Raw genomic sequence first — 21,087 nt, 5'->3', positions numbered from 1 at the left:
TTCAACTGATTCTTCTGCCTCAGCCTCCCAAGTAGCTGGGACTACAGGTGCGTGCCACCACTCCCAGCTAATTTTTGTATTTTTAGTAGAGACTGGGTTTCACCATGTTGGCCAGGATAGTCTCGACCTCTTGACCTCATGATCTGCCCACCTTGGGCTCCCAAAGTGCTGGGATTACAGGCATGACCTACTGTGGCTGGCCTCTTATTTTATTTTATTTTTAAAAAATTCAGGGCAGGACATTTCTCAAATAAAAAAAACAAGATTGAAGTTGATAGAAAACAATTTTAATTAAACACAGAAGACAGTAACAGTGAATATAAAACATGAAAACCAATATGCAGGTAGGGGAAAACCACTAGAGGGCCTAAGGTATTTCCACTGAGAATGACCAATACAAATACAGACTTAAGAGTTTCTTACCCACCTGGTCAGAAGTACATGCCTAGCTCTTGTCCTAGAATCTTTCTTGCCCCAAACAAACAAACAAACATAAACACAGGCACACGCAGCATGCATACACTCACATTCAGACACCTCTATTTAGCCCTTTAACACAGTCTGCCTTATTCTGGGTTCCTGAAGGCTTGAGAAAGAAAACTTTCTGCCTAAGCAATTCACAAGGGCTTTGCAATTCCAGTGTGTACTGTCTTCCCCTTCTGGGTTTACAGTAGTTGTGGGATTAAGGACCATTTACTTCCTGGGGTGAACTGCAAACCGGCAATCAAGGGGCTGACTTCCCCCTCCACTGTCCACTTATCAGGTTCAGACCTTCCCAACCATGGAAACTTGGCTGCTGCTTTGAGGACGTTTCATACTTCAGGTCAGTGGAAATCAAAAGGAAACCCTGGAAAGGATGTGACAATGAAGATAATGTCAAAACTTGGGCATGTCTGGGTTTGTCTGAGGGGTGAGGAAGACATAGCTCCTTTTTTTATTAATTTTTGAGATGGAGTCTCACTCTGTCACCCAGGCTGGAGTGTGGTGGTGCGATCTCGGCTCACTGCAAGCTCCGTCTCTCGAGTTCAAGTGATTCTCGTGCCTCAGTCTCCTGAGCAGCTGGGACTACAGGCGTGTGCCACCACATCCAGCTAATTTTTGTATTTTTAGTAGAGACGGGGTTTCACCATTTTGGCCAGGCTGGTCTCGAACTCCTGACCTTAAGTGATCCGCCCACCTCAGCCTCCCAAAGTGTTGGGATTACAAACGTGAGCCACCATGCCCAGCTGAGAGATGGTTTCTTTACCAGGTCCTACAGAGGCAGGCCTTCCTCTACCTTGGCCCTGCTTTGTGAATGCCCCAGACAAAGGAAAGACCATTTTGGAGTACTGTCACCTGATGTGACTTAGCCATTGTTGAAGCAGTGGGGGAGAAGCAGGGAGGTGGGAGGGCATGCACGGTAGTGTACGGCAGCAGTCCCCAGCCTTATTGGCACCAGCAACCGGTTTCATGGAAGACAGTTTTTCCACTGACTGGGATTGCAGGATGCTTTCAGGATCAAACTGTTCCACCTCAGATCATCAGGCATTAGTTAGAGTCTCATAAGGAGCGTGCAACCTAGATCCCTCACACACGCAGTTCACTATAGGGTTTGTGCTCCTATGAGAATCTAATGCTGCTGCTGATCTGATAGGAGGTGGAGCTCAGGCAGTCATGCTCGCTCCTTGGCCGCTCACCTCCAGCTGTGCAACCAGGTTCCTAACAGGCCACAGACCGGGACAGGTCCTGGGCCTGGGTGTTGGGGGACCCCTGGACTGTACAGGATTGGAGAATTTCTTTAGAAACATATTTCCACCTCCCCAAACAAACAACAATGCCAAAAATAAAGAAAAAGAGGTATTCTGAAGTGAGTTCATAATGATTAGCCAGAAAACAATTCGATTCCTGAACTCAGAGGGGTGTCTTTTGTTCAGGGGAAAGTCATCTGACTGGGAGAATCAGAAGAGCCAGTCCTGTCTCAGCCATGCTCCTTTCCAGCTGCCTGAGACACTTCTCTCTGAGTCCTACTTTCCTCATCTGTAAAATGGGACTAATAATCCCAGCCTTACATGTTGCCTTGTGGAATAAGTAAAATAAAGCATGCTAAAGGGCATCTTCTTGTACTGTGGATTTGGCTGCTAAGTGAAATTGATCTTGGTCTGATTTTTAAACTCAGCTGTAAATACTTTCTTGTTAATTGTGATTTAAGAGCTAAACATGTTTATAAAATTCCTTGGTCTGGGAAAAAGCAAAGCAGGACAAAAACAAACAACAAGCAAAGCGGGAGGAGGCTTAGTCTACTATAAAAAGAAATGGGTCAGCTAAGAAGTGAGATTTGCGTTCTTACCTCAAGAACTTCAATATCTGAATTGACGAATGAGATTTTGTGTGGATTGGGCAGAGGAAATCCTTGCTGCAATTTTGCTGAAATACAGAACAAGACGTAAAATAATTGGGCACAAGCACAGAGGTTTTAGCAAGCTTTTTAGTAAGAGACTGACAGCTTTTTTTTTTTTTTTTGAGATGGAGTTTTGCTCTTATTGCCCAGGCTGGAATATAATGGCGTGATCTTGGCTCACTGCAACCTCCGCCTCCCAGGTACAGGCAATTCTCCTGCATCAGCCTCCTGAGTAGCTGAGATTACAGATGCCCACCATCATGCCTGGCTAATTTTTTTATTTTTAGTAGAGATGGGGTGATTTCACCATGTTGGTCAGGCTGTTCTCAAACTCCTGACCTCAGGTGATCCGCCTGCCTTGGCCTCCCAAAGTGCTGGGATTACAGGTGTGAGCCACCGTGCCCGGCGTGGACAGATTTTTAATAGTTGATCTTTTCATTCTCCCTGGTTCCATGTTTACATTCTCTCTGATATGTCCCTAGAATTTTCCTGGAAGAATTGCTCATTAATCCGTGATTAATAAAAAGTGCACCTACAATTATGTTCATTTGGACAGTAAAGAAATGCTGTCCATTTTAGCCTGCCCGATGTATGTTTTGAACCTAATTAGTGGGTCTTGACAACATTTTGGTGTCTAATATAAAAAATATTTTAACTGGGCCAGACTCCAGATACTGCAGTTTATGAACAACCGCTATGCAAGGAGAAGGCCCAGGATTGTCATTCATGAAAACTGTTGTCTATCCAGTTAGTGGGCCTTGCCTAAGACCCACAGAGATATCCTGTAGGGAAAATAATCTCATTTCCGGTTGACTGGAAGGAGATTCTTTACTGCCTAAGGAGCATGGTTTCAATCTCCTTAACTCAACCAGAGTTAGCCAATCTTGCTGAGTTTGCAAATAGAATTGCTAACAGGGCTTGGACCTAGAATAACTAATTGTGCATCCACATCAATGATGGTACAAACTTTGCAAATTCTGACGCTGGCCTGGATTCATAATAACATGATAGAAGTACAAGCTTCAGGGTGGAAAGTCCCAAACAATCCCCAGTGCAGCCGATGCAGATGTTAGATGTTAGCCGATGTTACAGTCACATTGTTTCCTGATAATCCCTTACCATTGGCCAGTGGGAGGACTCCAAAGTGAAGAATGGAGGACAGAATATTTTCAAACCTCAAGATCTAAAATAAAAGAGGAAATAGAATCAATTGCCAGATTGGGCTTTTTTCTTTTTTTTGCTTTGTACCCAGGCTGGAGTGCAGTAGTGTAATCATGGCTCTCTCCAGCCTCGAACTCCTGGGCTCAAGCAATCTTCCTGCCTCAGCCTCTCAGGTAGCTGGGACTACAAGTGTGCACCACTACACCTGGCTAAGTTAAAAAAAATTTTTTTAGGGACAGAGTCTCACTATGTTGCCCAGTCTCAAAGTCCTGGGCTCAAGTGAACCTCCCACCTTGACCTTCCAAAGTGCTAGGATTACAGGTGGGAGCCACCATGCCTAGCCAATCATGGGTGCTTCGAAAAGTACCATGCCTGGTTTGGATGTGCACTTTCTCAGAACTTCTTAGGCTAGAAAGCAATAACTAGGATCTTCTCAGAGGGATATACTAGCTTTGTAGAAAATCATATTGGTGTTTTCTAACTTTTTCCCTCTTGAGGAAAAAGTTCTTCTTCTGCTTCCCTCTGCACTGGATTTTGGTGATAGCAAATTCAGAGGACTACATGGTGTCAGCAAATGTGGCAGCTCAGATATCTACCAAGACAATCAAGAACAACTATTGGATTTCCCAATTAGCAATCTTCCCTTTAGTTACTGGGAATCTCAGCCACAGGAGTTCCCTTGCATTATATCACACTCCAAAGCTAATGCCATCCCCAGAACACCCAATTTATCTTTTTTTTTATTTAAATTTTTTTTTTTTTGAGATGGAGGTTCACTCTGTCGCCCAGGCTGGAGTGCAGTGGGTATGTCTTTATCACCAGTATGAAAATGGACAATGGGAATTCACTTTTGCAGTTGGGACCTCAGAGTTTATGTACGAAACTATTATGCTACACTGCCTCTTGACATGAAAATGACAATAACTGAAATAATTATTGTAAATATGAAAACACAGAAGTGACAATAACTGAAATAGTTACTGCAAATATGAAAATAGTGGCCACTGTTCATTTAATGCCTACTATGTGGTCAATGTGCTAAGTGCATTTCATATATAATCTCAGCTAATCCTTTCAACAACCCCAAGGTTGTAATTTCAGTTCCATACCTACTTGCACTGCCTATCCTGATTTCTTTTTCTCTGTAGTATTTCTTTTAGTAAACACTGTATTTGTTTGTTTGTTGTCTGCTACTCTCAGCTTGTCACACACACATAAGCACAATCACACACACTCTGGAACAGAGTTTCCCAGTAGTGGCACTCTCGACGTTTTGGGATGGATCATTCTTTGTTGTTGGGAGCTGTCTTGTGCACTGTGAATGTTTAGCAGCATCCCTGGCCTCTACCCACAGTGTCATTAGTATGTCTCCTTCCGTCCCAGGCTGGGACAACCAAAAATGTCTTCAGACATTGCCAGATGTTCCTGGCTGAGAATCACTAGTTGAGAACCACTGCTTTAGAATGTGTCTTGAGGGTAGAGATTTTATCTGTTTTGTCTAGAACAGTTCTGGGCTCAATAAGCATTTGTAAGTAAATGAATACTGTTAATAATAAAAATTAACATTACGTAGTGCTGCCCATGAACTAGGCACTATTCTACCCGGGAATTCGGACACCAAAACCCACTTAACTTCTCTATGATAGCGCCATCCATGAATGTATGAGGTAGTGATGTAGCTGATCTTCCTGAAGCTTGAGGGAAGGGGGATTCCAAGTCACATGTTGGGGTGTCCTCTTCCAATCAGGAAGTCACCAGGCTGGGAACCCCCCTCCCACAAAGGTATCCATACAAGCAGCATTGACCTAATTTTAGGAGATGGGCAGAAAGTGTTCAAAGAGTAAACCTAATCATGGCTTAATAATTTACATATTCCTTTGGGATTCTTGTCTATAAATTAACTCTAGAGGATTATTTTATTGAGAAAACAGGCATTCCCTGAGAATGCCTGTTTTTCTAACATTATAAAATGTCTCAACAGTCTTTTGAGTTTTTAAAAAAGTATTTCTGCATAAATAAAAGTAAACTATAGAGTTCCTCTCTTGAATGATTAATGGGCTCAATTGATGAGTAGCTACATACAGAATTTCAAAGTTAAGTCCTATAATTATGGAGAAATCAAGGACTCAGAGGCACAGAAAACAATTAACTCGCTATTATATATAGTAGAGAATCCTCGTTCTTCCAGTGCCCGGTAACCCCAAGAGTTCAGATTCCTACCTCAATATTGCTGCGATTGGACTCTGGCAAAGCAAGGCGGAATCTAAAAGAAAACAAGAAAAGTTTAAAGGAGAGTAGATTTAAAAACAACAGCCTTAGTAAAAAGAAACCAAAAAGGAAAAGGATATTTTCAGCTCAAAAGTCACTATTTTAAAAAAAAATACACAAGGCCAGGCATGGTGGCCCACGCCTGTACTCCCAGCACTTTGGAAGGCCAAGACGGGCAGATCACTTGAGGTCAGGAATTTGAGACCAGCCTGGCCAACATGGTGAAACTCTGACTCTACTTAAAAAACGCAAAAATTAGCCGGGCATGGTGGCATGCGCCTGTGGTCCCAGCTACTTGGAAGGCTGAAGCAGGAGAATTGCTTGAACCTGGGAGGTGGAGGCTACAGTGAGCCAAGATCATGCCACTGCACTCCAGCCTGGGTATCAGAGTGAGACCCTGTCAAAAAAAAAAAAAAAATAGATAAAAATAAAACACACACACACAAATAAAACTGGGAAGACATCGAGTTCTATTACATCTTCTACCCCTATATTTTGCTGCTTAAGAAGCAGAGCAGGAATAGTTTAGGGCTTGGATTTGTAACCAGGGTGGGTTCCCCACGTGCATTTGCTATATGGAACTTAATGTTTAGCAACTTGGAATGTAGAACAATCTTCAGAAACAGTTTTGGCTGGGCGCAGTGGCTCACGCCTGTAATCCCAGCACTTTGGGAGGCCAAGGCAGGCAGATCATGAGGTCAGGAGATCAAGACCATCCTGGCTAACACGGTGAAACCCCGTCTCTACTAAAAAATACAAAAAATTAGCGGGGCGTGGTGGTGGGTGCCTCTAGTCCCAGCTACTCGGGAGGCTGAGGCAGGAGAATGGCATGAACCCAGGAGGCAGAGCTTGCAGTGAGCAGAGATCGCGCCACTGCACTCCAGCCTGGGTGACAGAGTGAGACTCCGTCTCAAAAAAAAAAAAAAGTTTTCAGGTTTCTGGCTCTGAACTCAGCCTTGTAACTTCCCTGAGCCCTTATAATCCTAGTCTACTTGACACTAAATTCTATGACCAGTCTAGGCCACACCCCCAGAAAGCCACATTACTCACACCATTTTTTTTTGCTGTTCAATCGTTGCACATAAGGGAAGCATTAGCTAAGAAAGCTATCTGATGTGAAAGGTACAGTATAATTGTTAGTAACCCCATTTCTGCCTCTTCTTAACTCTGTAGATTTACTTAATCTCTCTGGATCTTAATTTTCTCAACTATGAAATATGAATAAGAATATGTGAAATGACTATAGTTAACAATAATATATTGTATAGTTTCGAATAGCTAGAGGGAAGATAGAACAGCCTCAACACAAGTAAATGACAAATGTTTCAGATAATAGACATGCTGATTGCCTTGATCTGATCACTATACATTCATACATATTGAAACATCACTAGGTACTCCATGAATATGTAAATTTATGATATGTCCATTAAACAATACAATTAAAAAAGAACAATATCTGCCTCGCAGGGCTGTAGTGAAAATTGAATGAAATGATGCACATAAAATGCTTAGAACTGTGCCTAGCATATCCTTATCACTCTAAATATGAGCCATTTTTATTAGGAAGAGAAACGCTAACAGTTATAACAGCACATACTGTCCTTAATGTTCTTTTTCAAATATCAACAGAGCACTTGCTGTAGGTCCAAGCAGAAGGGAGTCCTTCTCCCTGACCCCTCTCCCAGCTTGGTAAGGCTGAGTGACAGTGTGTCCTGTTGCTTGATATTTTATGGGAATTTTCATAAGAAAACTCAAGGTCAACGTTATCTGTTTCCCAATTTTGCCAAGAGCTGATCCATAAGTAGTCCTCCCAATATACACAGTTGATTTTTCTATGCAATAATAATAATACTATGAAGAAATAATAATGAATAGAGAAGACTCCTTCATTTTGCAGAGGGAGAAACTGAGGGTCAAAGAGGAGAAATATTAACAGCAGATTTGTTACTGGGACTCAGATCTCTTGATGCCCATCCCGGAGCTCTCTTTTTCATATCTTGCTTCTCCTCTTAGCTTTCTATGGCTCACTTTTGCCCAGGTCTAGAGCCCTACTTCTGCTTCAGCCTTCTAACAAATCTCCCTGTTTCCACTCTTGACCCCCTCCAATCCATCTTCTACACCATCTCCAGGGGAAGCTATGTTACAGGCATGTCTGATGGAGACACTCTCCTGATCAAAATTCTTTAATGGCTTGCGATAATGTAAGTGACTTGAGGGTAGAGATTTTATCTGTTTTGTCTAGAACAGTTCCAGGCTCAATAAGTATTTGTAAGCAAATTAATACTGTTAATACTAATAATTGACATTATGTAGTGCTGCAATAAAGTCCAAGTCACTTATATGGCCCATAAGCTTTCCTGTACCCTGGCTCCCAGTTGCTTCTCTGCTCTCATCTCTTCGTTCTCTACTTTGAATTTTAACCTCAGTAACTCTGAACTGCTCAGTGCTATGCTGTTATTCAACAGGTGCTATATAGACCTGAGGTTTAAAAAAATGAATTGGCTTCAAAACACATATGAAAAAATCCTGAAAAATTAACATTAATACATGCCTACAAAAAGTAACATTATGGCCACAAGTCACTGCAACTCAACCCCACCATAGTTAAATATAATTTATATTTAATGTGAACTGTAGTTGAATAAATGCAATTTATCTTGGGCTGGAGTCTCCATACATTACAGGGCTAAGGCCAAAGAAGATCTTAACAACTCTGGGTATTTCCATGCACATTCCATGATATTTCTGGCCTCTGTGCCTTTGCACACAATGTTCTCTCTTTATGGGCTTCCCCTTTCCCTTTCTCTTTGACCAGGTAACTCTTTTTTTTTTTTTTTTTGACAAGAGTCTCACTCTGTCAATCAGGCTGGAGTGCAGTGGTACAATCTCAGCTCGCTGCAACCTCTGCCTCCTGGGCTCAAGCGATCCTCCTGCCTCAGCCCCCCAGGTAGCTGTGACTACAGGTGCGCGCTACCACACCTGGCTAATTTTTATATCTTTTGTAGAGATGGAGTTTCGCCATGTTGCCCAGGCTGGTCTGGAACTCCTGGACTCAAGGGACTCTCCCACCTTGTCCTCCTAAAGTGCTGGGATTACAGGCATGAGCCACCGCTCCTGGCCCTGGGTGAACTCTTTTTAATTCTTAAGATTTAACTCAGGGTTACCTCCTCTAATCTTTCTGTTACTGCATTTAAAGAGCGGATATTCACAGTAGAGGTAAGATAGTCCTTGCTCAGCCAGTATCATGTTTGTATCAATTAGGCTTTGAGATTGCTTCAGAGTGACAACTGATAATCAAAAAGAGAGACAGTTAGGTCTGGCAAAGAACAGAAAGACTATCAGTGGCATGGAGGCTCAAACTGATTGCCATGGAAAATGAGCACCAGAATCTGTAGGGCATCCTTGAAGGCAGTTCTGAGGAAATGTGAGGCGATTCCTCCCTCTGGTTACACCACCTCTTACAATGGGCAAACCTATTCCAGTTTAGAAATTAACCTACACCTGTGAGTTTCCTTTCATTTCTTTCATCCCAAGTCCAAGCCATGCCTGGCCACCCCAAGACCGCCTGCTATGGGTGAGCTTGTCTAGGATTTTCTTTTTTTTTTTTTTTTTTTTGAGACGGAGTCTTGCTCTGTCGCCCAGGCTGGAGTGCAGTGGCGCAATCTCGGCTCACTGCAAGCTCCGCCTCCCGGGTTCACGCCATTCTCCTGCCTCAGCCTCTCCGAGTAGCTGGGACTACAGGCGCCCGCCACCACGCCCGGCTAATTTTTTTGTATTTTTAGTAGAGACGGGGTTTCACCGTGGTCTCGATCTCCTGACCTCGTGATCCGCCCGCCTCGGCCTCCCAAAGTGCTGGGATTACAAGCGTGAGCCACCGCGCCCGGCCTTGTCTAGGATTTTCTATGAACCAGGCTATCCTTTCCTCTTACGGACATTTTTTTTTTTTTTTTTTTTTGAGACGGAATCTCGCTCTGTCGCCCAGGCTGGAGTGCAGTGGCACGATCTTGGCTCACTGCAAGCCCCGCCTCCCGGGTTCAGGCCATTCTCCTGCCTCAGCCTCTCCGAGTAGCTGGGACTACAGGCGCCCGCCACCACGCCCGGCTAATTTTTTTGTATTTTTAGTAGAGACGGGGTTTCACCGTGGTCTCGATCTCCTGACCTCGTGATCCGTCCGCCTCGGCCTCCCAAAGTGCTGGGATTACAAGCGTGAGCCACCGCGCCCGACCCCTCCTACGGACATATTAATTCTGTCCCTTTCCTAGTTCTCTAGGCACACTTACCATTTTCGAGTACTGATGAACGGTTTTCGCTAAATGCAGAGAAACAGGCAGAGCAAAATGTAAACTCTCCCAGCACCCTGGGAGGCCAAGGCTGGCAGATCACTTGAGCCCGGGAGTTCAAGACCAGCCTAAGAAACATGGCAAAACCCCAGCTAAATTTAAAAAAAAGTTAGCCAGGCGAGGTGTTGCATGCCTGTCGTCCCAGTTACTCAGGAGGCTGAGGTGGGAGGACTGCTTGAGCCTGGAAGGCTGAGGTTGCAGTAAGCCGAGATTGCACCACTGCACTCCAGACTGGATGACAGTGTGAGACTCTATCTCAAAAAAAAAAAAAAAGGCAAACTCTCCTTGCCCCTGGCGCTGAAAAACAGGTAAGCTCAACTCAGGCCACCAGGTGGCATCCGATTCCAGTCCTTTGACCTTTTAACCTCTGCCAGGTTCCTAAGCTGTTATTTAAGCCCTGCTACTGGGAACCGATTCTTACTGCAGAACCATGGAGTCACTGGGGAGGAAGGGAGCTCAAATAGCCCTACTTTGCGGACATATAAAAGTGTAGCGGCCTGTGCAGTGGCTCATGCCTGTAATCCCAGAACTCTGGGAGGCTGAGGTGGGTGGATGGTTTCAGCTCAGGAGTTCAAGACCAGCTTGGGCAAGGTGGTGAAACCCCGTCTCTACGAAAAAAATTTAAAAATTAGCCCAGTGTGGCGTGTGTCTGTAGTCCCAGCTACTTGCAGGGCTGAGGCAGGAGAATTGTTTGACCCCAGGAGGTTGAGGCTGCAGTGATCCATATTTGCACCACTCCAGCCTGGGTGACAAAGTGAGACCCTCTCTCAAAAAGCAAACAAAAGTGTAGTCTGTTTTTACTGTACCCCATAAATATGTACAATTGTTATGTGTCTATTAAAACACAAAACTTTAAAAAGTTTTACAGAAGATTTATTGCCCGGATTGAAACCAGAGCTAAAGTGCAAACTCTTAAGCATGGCAAAGGCCCTTCATGATCTGGGTGAATATAGCAAATATGACCTAATGATAACCAAGTGTCAAGGTTAAGTGTCAAGATCAAGTGCCATGGCACTCACAGTGTTATTCTCCAACTCTGTGTCCATGGCAGATGTTGAAAATCAATCCCACCACTCAGTACCCTTTGAACTTTTATGTCTTTGCCCCCTGACTCTGAACTCCTTGAGAGTAGAGATCCAGTCTTAATTATCTTTGTGTTCCCAGGATTGAGTACAGAGCTTGGCACATTTACGTATTTAATGTTCACTTATTCATTGATTGAGTCATCCAGCAGATATTTTTTATGTGTCAGTACTGGGACAGGTGCTAGAGATAGCAGCCTTGTGAGCAAAACTAGACACAACCACTGTTCTCATGTAGCTTACCACCTAGTGGGGTGGCAGTCATTAATCAAATCATCCCACTAATTAAGGTTTAATTACAATTGAGATAAATGCTCTTAATGAAAGAAACAATTTCATGGAGTCAAAAGACAAAGAGGAGCTTGATTTCATTTGGTAGATGTAGGAAGGTTTCGAGGGGAGAGCTGCTTGAGCTGAAATATGAAGGATGAGTAAGATTCAAAAGGCAAAATGGGGAAGGGAGTGGGGAGGGTTCCAGGCAGGGGTTGCAAAAGCCCCACAGAGGGAACTGAGAGCTGGGAGAGCACAGCAGGGCAATTCGAGAGGCAGACAGGATTGACCAGGCTCAGTGCCTCTGGCTGTGTTACGATTTTCATTCTTTATCCTCAGAGCAGGAAATCCAATGAAGGTTTTTTAAGAAAGGAGATTATGTCTGTGTTTTGTAAAGATCACTCTGGCTGCAGCATGGAGAAAAGACCAGCAGGCCAAGAGGTTACCCAGGTGCTCATTCTGTGCTCAGGAATGTGCGAGGCAATGTGAAGAATTTAACCTCTATCTATAATTATGAGGGATGGCGAGAAGTCGTTTGTAGGAGGTAATTAGAGAACAACACAAAGCAATGTATACCCAGGTGTTTCTTCATGGTTTACACACCACACAGACTTGCGCAGAGACTCTAAAAAGGGTGTGAAGCCGGCCCGGTGGCTCATGCCTGTAATCCCAGCACTTTGGGAGGCTGAGACTGGCGGATCACCTGAAGTCAGGAGTTCAAGACCAGCCTGGCCAACATGGCAAAACCCCGTCTCTACTAAAAATACAAAAATTAGCCAGGCATGGTGGCACTTGCCTGTAATCCCAGCTACTCGGGAGGCAGAGGCAGGAGAATTGCTTAAACCTGGGAGGCGGGGGTTGCAGTGAGCTGAGATCACACCACTGTACTCCAGTCTGGGTGACACAGCAAGACTCCATTTCAAAAAAAAAAAAAGGTATGAAAAGATGAAGAAACCAGCGTAGTCTAGAGTTGTGTGTGTGTGTGTGTGTGAGCGTGCATGTGTGTGTGATATGGGGCATATCATGTGGGGGAAAACAAGTTTCCCTTTGAGAGAAGACTCTGTACACCTCTCTAGCATGCCCCTTGGCACCCAGTAGTGTTTCTCCCACCAGGCTGTGGACCTGGAAAATAGAAACCATTGTCCTTCTGTGTTAAAAACAGTGCAAAGCACATAATAGGTGCTCAGTAAATTCTTACCGAATGTATGTGTGGATAAATGAGCAGATGAAGGACATGGGTTGGGGAGTGTTGTTGGAATTGGGGTCACTTTGAAGGTGAGCCAGTCTAAAGCAGAATGTTTATTTTAGTGAGCTGAGGAACATAAGGTTGGCTGGCTTGAGAAGTAGGACCAGTTGATGAAGAGCTTGAAAACCTCAAGCTGTAGATTTAATCCAATGATGAAAAGTTTTAAAGGGAAGAATGTGTTGAACCCATTCCACTATTAAAGGACTCTCTTGATGAATAAAAGTTATACAGTGTTTGAATTTCACTGTTTCCTGCAGTCTGGAAATTGTGGAAGAAGCTTCCATTTGGGGTTTCCTCCTCTGGCAGGGGCTACCCCACTGTGGCATTCTTCTGCCATGGCTTCAAGAGTAGTTCAGAGGATGGGTGGAGTTGGGGGTCAGCCCAGGTGCCAAGTCTGAGCTCCACTGACTTGTCCATCATTGGGAGTTGTTTATCTGCCCAAGCTTGAGGAGTAGAGTTAGGTAGTGATTCCATCTGCTTGTAGTCAGCTATATTTGCATTCTCTGACTATGTTGCTTGGGAGGAGTTGTAGGGTGTGTGTGTATGTGGTGTGTGCATGTGTGTTGATGGTGGAGTTCAATCTGGAGTGTCTAAAGCCTCGATCAATGCAATGTCAAAAAAAAAAAAAACCTCCTAAGTTATAGATGGCTCAACAGTAACATACATCTGATTGCCTTGAGCTTTGCACGGGATTAAGAAAAGAGGGTTAGAATTAAGCAATCTGGATAAAGACCAAAAAAGGGACAGTGTCATTTAACTTGGCCTCTGAAGTAATCTAAAACATGTCTACTATGTGGGCCAAACTGTACTGAGGTTGCCTCCAAAGAGAAGTATGTTTGGAACAACTCTCAATTTTAGATAGAGCGGGGAGTCTGGTTTAATACTCCACAGCTTTAAAAACCATCCTGACTTGTCATGTCTCTTGAGATCAGTTTCTCCCTGATCTCCCTGATCTTAGATCTTAGATTTGATCTTAGAATGGGGAAAGAGAATGAAATACTAGAACTACTAGGAACAAATATTTGTTGATCAATGACTATATGCTGACTGTTGCGCTAAGTGATTTACATACGTTATCTCATCCACCCATACAACAACCCTGTGGAGGGGTGTTCTGTTTTGCAGATGAGGAAACTGATACTTAAAGAGGTTAAGTAACTTGCTTAAGGTCACGTAGGTAGCAAGTGGCAGAAGTAGAATTCAAATCCAGATATGCCCGACTCCAGAGACTATGCTCTTAACTAGACATGCTCAAAGAGCTCAAGTGTATTATTAGAATTCCTAGTTTTTTACTTTCTTCACCATTTTCTCCCCTTGATTCCTTGATGTGGTGAGAAAAGTGCTGTGTGTTTTCTTCTATTTCAGCACAACCAGTTCCGGTGTTTTCTCTTTCTTTTATCAATGCTGGATATGGAAAAAGGGCATGCTGCCTGTTTCAATTTAGCGTGACTCCATGCTCATGGGTTTCCTCTTCCAGGCAAGGGTATAAGGGTATTTATTTCTTAAATCTTAAGTGTTATTTTCTTTTTTCTTCTTCTTTTATTTTTTATTTTATTATTATTTTTTTGAGATGGAGTTTTGCTCTTGTTGCCCAGGCTAGAGTGCCGTGGAGCGATCTCGGCTCACTGCAACCTTCACTTCCTGGGTTCAAGTGATTCTCCTGCCTCAGCCTCTGGAGTAGCTGGGATTACAGGCATGCACCACCATGCCCAGCTGATTTTTGTATTATTAGTAGAGACGGGGTTTCACCATGTTGGCCAGGCTGGTCTCAAACTCCTGACCTCAGATGATCCACCTGCCTCGGCCTCCCAAAGTGCTGAGATTACAGGCATAAGCCACCACACCTGGCCTTAAGTCTTATTTTCTAAGTCATAGCTCTTCACTACATCAGAGACAGTATACTGTGGTAAGTAAATACTCAAGGCTTTGAAAGCGGACTCACCCAGGTTCAAGTTCTGGCTCAGCCATTTGATAGCTCTGTGACCTTCAGTAAGTTATTTAATCTCTACAAACTGTAAAATGGGGATAATAGTACCTACCTCTAGGACCATTCATTTAATCTACTGACATTTATTGAGCACTGTGCCAGGCCCTGGAGACACAGAGTTGTAAGATTTAAAATGAAATAATAGAGGTGTTGGGCTTGGCACAGGACCTAGTAGATGATAAAGATCCAATAATAAAGAATAGCCATGAATTATACAAAAAAGGACTATTTCTTAGCTATCCATGGGCAGGATACAGGGGAGTGAAGTGTATTCTGAATCGGGACTATGGAAATGACCTTGTACGATTGATCACCTCCTTGTCCCTGGCTGAGGCTAGCTCTAAATTTGAAATCATAGTCAAAGCCAACAGCTAAGAAATAGTCTTTTTTTGGTACAGTTCATGACTATTCTTTATTATTGGGCCTTTAATGTTTACTAGGTCCCGCGCCAAGCCCAGTGCCTCTGTCATTTCATTTAAACCTTACAACTCCCTGTCTCCAGGGCCTGGAACAGTGCTCAATAATGGTCAGTAGATTAAATGAATGGTCCTGGAGGTAGGTACTATTATTCCCGTTTTATGCTTTATGGAGATTAAATAACTTACACCCAAGATCACAGAGCTGTTGAATGGCTACCACACACTTTACCTATATTAACTCTCATACTTCTCACAACCTTCTCCTGAAATAGGCGTTATGACACCATTTTACAGAGGAGGAAATGGAGTCCAAGAGAGGTTAAGAAACCTGCCTGAGATGCCACAGCTAATTACTGGCAGCCCTGGGATCAGAACCAGACCAACTAGTCTTACTCCAAAGCCTGTGATCCTACGGTCTGTCTAGACCACCAACACTGGGTTTGTCTCTGATTTCTGTATTTTCTGTCTATGCAGCCAGCCCCGAGCAGCTCCAGGAAGAGGTACATTCAGGCAGGGGATAATTAGAGAGGCCATGTTGTTCTGGGGAGAGTAATTTGGAGCCCCCATGTTCTCTGGTTCTTCTCAGGGATATTCCACTGATCCCCACCCTCTTTTTTTTTTTTTTTCTTTGAGACGGAGTCTCGCTCTGTCGCCCAGACTGGAGTGCAGTGGCGCAATCTCGGCTCACTGCAAGCTCCGCCTCCCGGGTTCACACCATTCTCCTGCCTCAGCCTCTCCGAGTAGCTGGGACTACAGGCGCCCGCCACCACGCCCGGCTAATTTTTTTTGTATTTTTAGTAGAGATGGGGTTTCACCGTGGTCTCGATCTCCTGACCTCGTGATCCGCCCGCCTCGGCCTCCCAAAGTGCTGGGATTACAAGCGTGAGCCACCGTGCCCGGCCAATCCCCACCCTCTTGATCCTTTTCCTGCTCTGTCTCTTTGACATCACCCAAGACCAAACCAGCTCATCTTGAAAAGCTTGGGGAGCCCAGGAGTGGAGGAGCCAGCTGGGGCAGCCTGCATGGGAGGCAGGGCTAGGGATCCTACTGCCAGAGCCCAGGGCTGTCATTTCAACACAGCCTTGGCTCCTCTGCAAAGTCTTGCCTCCTGGTTTGGCTGCTTTAAGCCTGAGTGAGGCCCAGCTCACCTGCCTTGCCCCCAGCCTGCTCACTGCCTGAGGTTTGCTGTAATACCCCATGCAGGAGCCACCCTCACTTGTGCTTAGAAGGCCCCTGTGCTTGGTTTAATGCCCTACCATCTCCATCTTGAAATTCTCGGCTGGGCACGGTGGCTCATGCCTGTAATCCCAGTACTTTGGGAGGCCGAGGCAGGCGGATCACCTGAGGTCAGGAGTTCGAGACCATCCTGGCCAACGTGGCAAAACCCCGTCTCTACTAAATTAGCCGGGTGTGGTGGCGTGGGCCTGTAATCCCAGCTACCCAGGAGGCTGAGGCAGGAGAATCGCTGGAACCCAGGGTGCAGAGGCTGCAGTGAGCCAAGATCGTGCCACTCCACTCCAGCCCGTGTGACCAGAGCAAGACTCTGTCTCAAAAAAAAAAAAAAAAAAAAAAAGAAGAAAAAGAAAAGAAAAGAAATTCTTAATCCTTTTGAAAAGAGGCTCTGCATTTTCATTTCGCAGTGGGCCCTGCAAATTATGTAGCCAGTCCTGCTCAGACCTAGCTAAGGCATCAGAGCACCAGAAGCCTGCCCAGCGGAGAATCTCCAGGAGACTGCAGGGCAACAGAAAATAAGCCAGGGGTCCTAATTTCAGGGTTCATGATCATGAGGTCAAAGAACTCTGTGGACTGTAGGAAGCCAAGAGAATGAATGCACACATTTCCAGGATGATGTAAATTTATCAGCTTAAAACAGTTGTTTCTATTACTCCCATAAATAAACATAACAGCCATGGAACGTGCGGTTGCTTACTAGTATTATAGACACATTAGAGATAAGGATCAGTTTGATTTAAGCAGAAAAGTGAACCTGGTCTCCATGCTTCTTAACGTCTTTTGCACCTTCTTGCCACAAGCCTGAAGTTGAATCATGATTAAATCCTTCCTTGAGATCCTGCCAGTAAACCAGACACCTGCTCAGATGTAAGTGTTGTTTCTACCTTCTCTAGGAACCTTCTGCCTCAGTTAGCAGCCCTGCCCCTGTGCCCCGCCCTACATCACCTCCTCATTTCCAGCCTTTCCTTTCCTCCTGGTCCTTTCCTCTTTGTTTCCCAACAGACGAGCATCACAGTCCCAATGCTCAGGCAATGCTATCCAGATTCTCTCCTTCCTTCCTCTCATGGCCGATCTCAGATGCTGCCAAAGTCTCACCTTTGGTTCCTTCCCCCCTCACCCTCCTGCTGTCTGGCTTTCGTCCTCTGTATTAGAACTGCCAAATATCACACCTGTAATCCCAGCACTTTGGGAGGCCAAGGTGGGTGGATCACGAGGTCAAAAGATAGAGACCATCCTGGACAACATGGTGAAACCCCATTTCTACTAAAAATACAAAAATTAGCTGGGCGTGGTGGCACGTGCCTGTAGTCCCAGCTACTCGGAAGGCTGAGGCAGGAGAATCACTTGAACCTGGAAGACAGAGGTTGCTGTGAGCCAAGATCGTGCCACTGCACTCCAGCCTGGGTAACAGAGCGAGATTCTGTCTCAAAACAAAACAGAACAAAACAAAGAAGAACTGCCAAATAAAGATCACCCTTCATGGTTCAGAGTTTCATCAGCCTGATTCCCTGGAAATAGGGTCACCTCATGACTTCTGGAGGCCTGAGACACTTTTGTCTTTGGGGGCCTTTCTTCTGTTAAAAAAACTGAAAATTATATTTTGTAACTCTTTTGGTATAAAGATAAGTATGATCAAGTCTAAATTGTATTCATTTTTAAAGATTATTATTTTTAAATATATTAAAACATTTTCGTGCGTGCGTGCGTGTGTGTGTGTGTGTGTGTGTGTGTGTGTGTTTGGACAGGGTCTTACTCTGTCGCCCAGGCTGAGATCATAGCTCACTGCAGGCTCGACCTCTTGGTCTCAAGCAATCCATTCACCTTGGCCTCCCAAAGTGCTGGTATTACAGGCGTGTGCCACCCTGCCTGGCCTTTCATGGGCTTTTAAAGTATTGTGGCTCTAGGCACTGTGCCTATTGTGCCTAACAGAAGCTAAAGAAGAAGTCAGGGCCGGGCGCGGTGGCTCACGCTTGTAATCCCAGCACTTTGGGAGGCCGAGGCGGGTGGATCACGAGGTCAGGAGATCGAGACCACAGTGAAACCCCGTCTCTACTAAAAATACAAAAAAAATTAGCCGGGCGTGGTGGCGGGCGCCTGTAGTCCCAGCTATTCGGAGAGGCTGAGGCAGGAGAATGGCGTGAACCCGGGAGGCGGAGCTTGCAGTGAGCCGAGATCGGGCCACTGCACTCCAGCCTGGGTGATAGAGCAAGACTCCGTCTCAAAAAAAAAAAAAAAAAAAGAAGAAGTCAGGACTGCTTTGAAGGGCTTGGTAAATGCGAGTAAACCTTCATAAAACCTTTTCTCTCTGGGAAACCATACTACTTTAAAAACAAACAAACAAACAAAAACATTGTATTTCTGAGGGTGGTGGCTCACGCCTGTAATCCCAGCACTTTGGGAGGCCGAGGCCAGCAGATCGCCTGAGGTCAGGAGTTTGAGACCAGCCTGGCCAACATAGTGAAACCCCGTCTCTACTAAAACATACAAAAATTTGCCAGGTGTGGTGGCGGGCGCCTGTAATCCCAGCTATTTGGCGGGCTGAGGCAGGAGAATTGCTTGAACTCAGGAGGCAGAGGTTGTAGTGAGCCGAGATTGCACCCCTGCACTCCAGCCTGGGTGACAGAGTAACACCATCTCAAAAAAAAAAATTATATTCCTTTTGTTGGAAAAACAATATACTTACAAAGAAAATTTTAATGAAAAAAGAACCCTCTCATAATCCCATATCCTAACACAACTCTTCATTTTCAGTTTTGTGATTCACTTCCTTGTCCAGATGCAAAGCTATTTTCCTCTTCCAGATGCAAAGCTATTTTACACAATTAACGGCTGTTGTGTTTGTGCAGTTTTGTATTCTGTTTTTTCCATTTAACATAATTTTCTTGAAAACATTTTCCATGTTTCTTTTCTTTTTTTTCTGAGATGGAGTCTCCCTCTGTTCCCCAGGCTGGAGTGCAGTGGCACCATCTCGGCTCACTGCAAGCTCTGCCTCCCAGGTTCACGCCATTCTCCTGCCTCAGCCTCCTGAGTAGCTGGGACTACAGGCGCCCGCCACCACGCCCGGCTAATTTTTTGTATTTTTAGTAGAGACGGGGTTTCACCATGTTAGCCAGGATGGTCTCGATCTCCTGACCTTGTGATCCGCCCGCCTCGGCCTCCCAAAGTGCTGGGATTACAGGCATGAGCCATGGCGCCCGACCCTTTTTTTTTTTTTTTTTTTCATAAAGTCTCCCTCTGTTGCCCAGGCTGGAGTGCAGTGGCACAATCTCTGCTCACCACAACCTCTGCCTCCCAATTTCAAGCAATTCTTCTGTCTCAGCCTCCCGAGTAGCTGGGATTACAGGCGCATGTTACCACACCTGGCTAATTTTTGTATTTTTAGTAGAGACGGGGGTTTCACTAAGTTGGCCAGGCTGGTCTCGAACTCCTGACCTCGTCATCCGCTCGCCTCATCCTCCCAAAGTGCTGGGATTGCGGGCGTGAGCGACCGTGCCTGGCCATTTTCCATGTTTCTACAGTAGACTTTGTAACTACCATGTTGACTTGTGATTGATTTACTCCCCCTCTGCTGGTTTCTCAGATCTTTTCTGACTCCGCTTACGTCTGTTTCATTGCTTCCTTTTCTTCCTTCCATAAGTTTAGTCTGTGCCACCTGATCTTTCTGTAAATTCTCCCCCCAGGTAGTCTGATGGATGACTTCAACTACCAGCTTTATATAAGGGCTGAGGAAAATGGGCTTTGCAGATGGTTCTGCCGAATGGCACTTAGTGTTCAATATCTGCGTCTGTGGCCTGCACATGGTCTTTCACAGTGCATCACATGCATTTGACAGTCAGGCAGGCCATGGGGCAGATCTTGTTAACTTCTCTGTTCTAGTAATGGGATCAGATGGTCAGAGTCTGAAGGTACCTTAGGCATGATCCAGTTCAACTTCCTTTTTTACAGATAAGGAAACTGAGGCTCAAGGAGGTTAACAGACTTGATCACAGTCATAGAGCCTGTGAGTAAGGACTGGACACCTGGTTCCTCAACTCCCAAAGCTTTATGCTCTTTCCTCACTAGCATGCTCTATGAATTTGATAAAGAAGAACTGCAGTTTATATTGCTGTACCATTAGAATGTATACTTCTATTACAGAATTATATATATATATATATTCTTTGTATGTTTATATAAAATAAATAAAAATAAAATACAGGAAATATATTTTATATATTATATATAAAACACACAATATATTTTATAAAATGTTTTATATAAATATAAAAATATATTTATTACATATGTAATATTTTATGTATTTAATTTATATATGTATATAAAATATATAATATAAAATATATGAGAGATATATATTTTTTGAGAGACAAGGTCTCGTTCTATTGCTCAGGTTGGAGTGCAGTGGCACGATCATAGCTCACTGTAATCTCAAACTCTTAGGCTCAAGCAATTCTTCCCCCTCAGCTTCCTGAGAAGTTGGGATTACAGGGGTGCGCACCATGCCTAGCTAATTTTTTAAAAAGCTTTTGTAGAGATGAGGTCTCACTTTGTTGCCCAGGCTTGGCTCAAACTCCTGGCCTCAAGCAATCCTCCCACTCCCAAATTGCTGGGATTACAGGTGAGAGCTTGTAAGATGGCACCCGGCCATATTACAGAATTACATTTATAATTATTTTGTTCCCTATTTTATTTTTATGTTAC

At 44.4% G+C, this 21,087-nt stretch overlaps 1 protein-coding gene across 6 annotated transcripts in view; it reads right to left on the bottom strand.

The window, feature by feature from the left end:
- Positions 1–271: 271 nt before the first annotated feature.
- Positions 272–21,087, bottom strand: part of BPIFC (BPI fold containing family C) — a 66,071-nt gene continuing 45,255 nt past the window's right edge. For all 6 annotated transcript variants that reach the window (XM_055254462.2, XM_063623646.1, XM_055254464.2 and 3 more), the window contains 4 exons: positions 5,759–5,801; positions 3,497–3,560; positions 2,327–2,403; positions 272–847 (listed from right to left, as the gene is read on the bottom strand). In XM_055254462.2, the coding sequence (XP_055110437.1) occupies positions 725–847; positions 2,327–2,403; positions 3,497–3,560; positions 5,759–5,801 (307 nt within the window). In that variant the 3' untranslated portion in view covers positions 272–724. The remainder of the gene's footprint in view (positions 848–2,326; positions 2,404–3,496; positions 3,561–5,758; positions 5,802–21,087) is intronic.

This window comes from Symphalangus syndactylus, chromosome 18 (assembly GCF_028878055.3).
Source record: "Symphalangus syndactylus isolate Jambi chromosome 18, NHGRI_mSymSyn1-v2.1_pri, whole genome shotgun sequence".
Lineage (NCBI taxonomy): Eukaryota > Metazoa > Chordata > Mammalia > Primates > Hylobatidae > Symphalangus > Symphalangus syndactylus.
The sequence above is the reverse complement of the archived record's forward strand: the minus strand, read 5'-3'. Positions and strand labels throughout refer to the sequence as shown.